This window comes from Myotis davidii, unplaced genomic scaffold, assembly GCF_000327345.1.
Source record: "Myotis davidii unplaced genomic scaffold, ASM32734v1 scaffold168, whole genome shotgun sequence".
NCBI lineage: Eukaryota > Metazoa > Chordata > Mammalia > Chiroptera > Vespertilionidae > Myotis > Myotis davidii.
This window is the reverse complement of record NW_006383016.1, coordinates 7,268,881-7,273,688: the sequence shown is the minus strand read 5'-3', so window position 1 is coordinate 7,273,688 and position 4,808 is coordinate 7,268,881. Positions and strand designations below refer to the sequence as shown.

Sequence of the window (4,808 nt, the reverse complement as noted above, 5' to 3'; positions counted from 1 at the left end):
CCCCCCCCCCCCCAGTCCCTCATTCTGTAATTGCTAATTCAGGAAACCTTACCGCTGGCTTTCCAAAAGGCTCATCCAGCTGTCCTCCTTGGGGGCGCCTCTCTTGTTCTGTTGTGGCCAGCAGAACGGCACGAGGGTTGAGGCCAGTGGGGTAAGATGGACCTGGGTTCAGCCACCTCAGTACTTGAGTTCTGGCTAGGGAAGAATTCAGAGCCAAGACCCAAACTATAAGAGAACATGTATGTGGAAAATCACAGAGGTAGAAGAAGTAACCGATAGAAGAAATGGGCTTAGGGAATAAGTTATAGAGGTAAAGGCAGGGCCCTTGGAGCCTGGGAGTGAGGAAGCGAATAGTAATACCCTGAATAAGGAGAGAGAAAGGCACAGCCGTGGGCCGGGTCCTTTATCCTAAGGGTTTCAAGGGTGGAGATTTTAGGGTCGGTCCCAGGGGGAGATCCTAATAGAATATTCAGCAGCATTCCAGGTGTGTCCTTTTGGGGTCTGGGTCTCCCCTGATGGATTGCTCAGCACCAAGGCTGCGGTCATTATTCAGTGCAGCTGGTCCTGAGGTCATCTGTGGCTGGTGTTGTTGCTTTTCTGGGGCAGCAGCTGACATACAACTGAGGCCTAGATGTTATCTCTAGGGAGGGAAGGTCAGGGGGGTCCAAACCGAATGACCAGCGATATCCTAGGGGAGGAAGGTCACCCTGGGGGCCCGGTCCCACCCTACCGTGTCCATTGCTAGGTATCTGGGGCTGTCCACTAACTGCCCACCACATTCCTCCCAAACATCAAATCTGCCCCAAGGCCTGTGGGGACAAAACCAAAACATCACTCTCTTGGGACTCTTCTCTCCATTCTAGCTCTAAAACTACAGAACTGCATGTCGAAACTTAGCCTAATGGTCAAGAGGACACTTTGGAGTAGCCAGATGTTCTCTGAAACAGATATGAACATGACTTTCCCTCTTTAAAGCCCCACACAGCTGCCCCATTTTCTTCAGCATAGTACCTGCTCCTCAAGTGTGTATTATATGGCTCTTCAGTTACAGGGCCACTGTATGACCCACCCCCAGCAGTTTCATTTATCACACTTCATCTGCTAGCCAGCACCCATGCTTCTTGATCTGCTTTCATTCAGCTCTCTCTCCTTTCTCTCTACTCTTCTCTACTCTCTCTCTCTCTCTCTCTCTCTCTCTATCTCTATCTCTCTCTATCTCTTCTCTCTCTCCCACTCCCTCCCTAGTCTTATTCTATTCCTTCTACCTGGGAATATGGAAGCTTCTCTCATATGGGGAAATTCTACTCCTGCATCAAATTTTAGCTTAAAAAATTTCTAAATACATATTTTATTTCAGAGAAGAAGAGAGAGAGATAAAGAGAGTGAAACATCAATGTTGAGAGAGAATCATCAATTGGCTGTCTCCTGTATGCCCTTACTGGGGGTTGGGCCCAAAATCAGGCATGTGCCCCCACTGGGAATCAAACTGTGACCTGGTTCATAGGGTCCATGCTCAACCACTGAGCAACACTGGCTGGGCTAGCTTAAATTTTACATTCTTCTCTGCAGAGTTTACTACCACACTATACTCTTCTCCCATGAAGAATTGGGTAGTTTCCCATCTTTGTAAATTACCACCATCAAGAACTTGTTTTATGTTAATTTTATGTTAATTGCCTGTTTGCCAGTTCCTTCACAAGACTCCAAGTTAAGGCAGGGACCATATCTGTGTCCTTCACCACTGCAACCCCTTGTATGACTAAAAAAAAAAACACCACCAAAAAACAAAACAAAAATATCTCTGTGATAAAGAAGTCACAGTCTAAGTGAGGAAATAGGAACTAAACTAAATATAAACACAGAACACAGATTACACTGTATAAGTGCCAAGAAAATTGTATAGCAATTAGTGGTGTGAGTACTAGCACACTTGTGCCTCCCGTAGCTCCTGTAAAAAGGCTCTCACCTCTCTAAACCTGTTTTCACACTTGTTAAACAGGGACAATGATGCCGGCTCTCCGTTCTTGGCTTCTTGCAGGAAAGATCTCACAACATGAGTCCAGGTGATTTTGAGAGTATGTTCATTAAAGTTGAACAAAGGAAGGTCTTAAGATAGAAGAGGCAAGACATAGCAACAGCAGTGAGCCTAGGTGGGGCTGCCTTGGCCTTTTAGGAAGTCATAGAGGCAGAAGAAGTGAGCCATCTGGGCTGTGTGGACTCATGAACAAAGTTACTGAAGCAAAAGAAGGGTCCTTGAAGAAAGAAAACAAAGATCTGTGCCTTAGGAAAGAAGGGGGAAGGTGAAGAGTGGTCCAGAGAGAGAGAGAGAGAGAGAGAGAGAGCTGGAACTGGGTCCATTGCCTTAAGAGTTCTTAACCTGTTTTCTAAAGGCAGGAGTTTTAGGTGAGGTCTCAGGTGAGGATCGAAACAGAATATTCATCAGCTTTCCAGGTGTGGTAGGCAGTTAGATGGGAGCAGAGCAAGGACAATGGGCCAGATCAGAAGGTCACCAGGGTGGAAAGCCCTGGGTGCCTAGCAGACAACAATTGTAGGGTGGAACCCTGACTCCAGGCTGACTTTTGCTCCCCTAGGATATTGCTGGACATGAGGCTTGGATCCCCCTGACCTTTTCTCCCTAGAGATAACATCTAGGCCTCAGTTGTATTTCAGCTGCAAAACCAGCCACAGAGGACCTCAGGGCCAGCTGCATTGAATAGTGACCCTCTGGTGCTGGCCAATCAATGAGTGGAGACCACAACCCTGAGAGGACACACCTGGAAAACTGCTGAGTATTCCAAGAGATCTTCCCCTGGTGCCTCCCCTGAAATCTCCATCCTTAAAACCCTTAGGACCAGGATGCAGAGAGCTCTCACTCTTGGGAGCAGAGAGCTCTCACTCTTGGGAGCATGCCCTCCTCATTCCTTTTCCCTTTCCTTCTTCCACCTCCTCCTCTCCCCAGGTGTGTTACCACTAGTGTCCTCACTCCCAAGTTCCAAGGGCCCATCCTTTACCTCTATGACTTGCTTCCTAAGCCCATTTCTTCTAGGAATTACTTCTTCTACTTGTAGGGTTTTATAAATGATCACCCCCAACTGCCCTCCTCTGCCGGCTTGGTCGCCCCCAACTGCCCTCCCCTGCTGGTCATCTTGTGGCAGCCATCTTGTGACGACATGGGCGTGGCCATCTTGTGACCATGGTCATAGGCAGCCATCTTGTGAGGGTGTGGTGGTCAATTTGCATAACACCTCTTTATCATATAAGATGTTCTCTTATTGTTTGAGCCTTGGTTCTGAATTCTTTCCCAGCCAGAACTCAAGTACCGAGGTTGCTGAACCCAGGTCTAGTGTGACCCACGGGTCTAACACCCAATGTCCTTTCAGGGGGGTGACCTCTACTGATTGGTCAGTGCTAGGTCAGGGGTCATTAATCCACGCAGCTGGTGTCGCTTGGTCTGGTTTTGCCACATTTCTGGGCCTGGAGCTGAAACACAACTGAGGCCTAGACATTAGCTCTAGTTCAACCAAAACTCTACGTCTGTGGTCAACAGACCTTAGGCTTTATTCCTAAGACATTTTGACGCTGATCAGAGCCTCCTTGTCCTGAGAATTGAATGTTTAATGGACTGGTAGTGCATGGGAGGAGGAGGCAGGTGAGTCAGCGTGCTGATGGGGCCAGTTTGAAGGGGCCAGTTGTCTCACTTTCCCCATTCCACTTGCCAAGGAACTTTCCTAGGTTTTTACTCTCCTGCCTCAATAATACTTGCCCTGGCTACTATAGAGAGGACAAGAGGTTCAAATAAGATAAGTAAAAAGCATTTTCTGTACTATTCTTTAATTGACTTCAAATTCAGCACGAGATGGTAATGGGATGAGACGGCTCCCAAAGCCCCGTGAGAAACATGTTAAGGTCATAAATGGAAATGTACAAGCCTTTACCTTGATTTTGTTGCAAAGTCCTGCAACAAACCTGTTGGAACTTTAAAACCTGAGGAACTTTAAAATCTCCTGAGGCCTTGATGGCACCCAAACCATCTAAATCTAAACCTCTTCTTGTAGTCAAGCCTCTAGAATTACCTGTGAGTAATTGGAAATAAAATAAATTGTCCAAAAGCAATTAAGCAAAAACAACAACAACACAACACAAACAAACAAAACCCCAAGCTTGGAAATCAGGATAATTCAGTTGAAACAAAACTTACCTGAAATTGCCCAGCTGGTATGGCTCAGTGGTTGAGCTTTGACCTATGAACCAGGAGGTCATGGTACGTTTACCAGTGTGGGGCATGCAGGAGGGAGCAGGTCGATAATTTTCTCTCATGCTTAATGTTTCTGACTCTCTCCTCTCCTTTCCTCTCTGAGATCAGCTAAAAAACAACAACAACAACAAAAAAACCTTAGCTGAATTCGATGATCCCAGTAATGGTTTTCTGCAAATTGTAAATATGGAGTAGTTTGTAACCGTTTCTATGTTCATAAGCAATTTAGAAATTTGCCTGTTTTATTTTGAAAACTGTGTTTTAGTTTTCTTAACTCTGGCCTACTTGCTAGCCACTTTCCACACTCGGCATGATTTGGAAATGAAAAGGTAGTTCCGCCTACATTCACCATTATGAACTTACTTTACCAAACTAACCATTTCTACCTATCACCCAGGGACGAAGATGGTAGAAGAACCACGAGATCTTTCCTCCCGTTTCACAGACATACACAAAGTTCATTTGATCAAGGACCCATCGTTGGACGGCACCATTCCCTTTTCTCCTAAAATTTAATCAAAGTGCCACAGACAGGCATCGGTGGTCCTGTCTC

The 4,808-nt window shown here is 46.2% G+C and overlaps 1 protein-coding gene across 1 annotated transcript in view; it reads right to left on the bottom strand.

Moving 5' to 3' along the window:
• Window positions 1–4,607, bottom strand: part of TWISTNB (TWIST neighbor) — a 16,554-nt gene extending 11,947 nt beyond the window's left edge. Inside the window, exons 1-3 of the mRNA XM_015558133.1 lie at window positions 4,541–4,607; window positions 3,936–4,073; window positions 53–195 (exon numbers count right to left, since the gene is read on the bottom strand). Of these exons, the coding sequence (XP_015413619.1) occupies window positions 53–195; window positions 3,936–4,073; window positions 4,541–4,607 (348 nt within the window). The remainder of the gene's footprint in view (window positions 1–52; window positions 196–3,935; window positions 4,074–4,540) is intronic.
• Window positions 4,608–4,808: the final 201 nt, after the last annotated feature.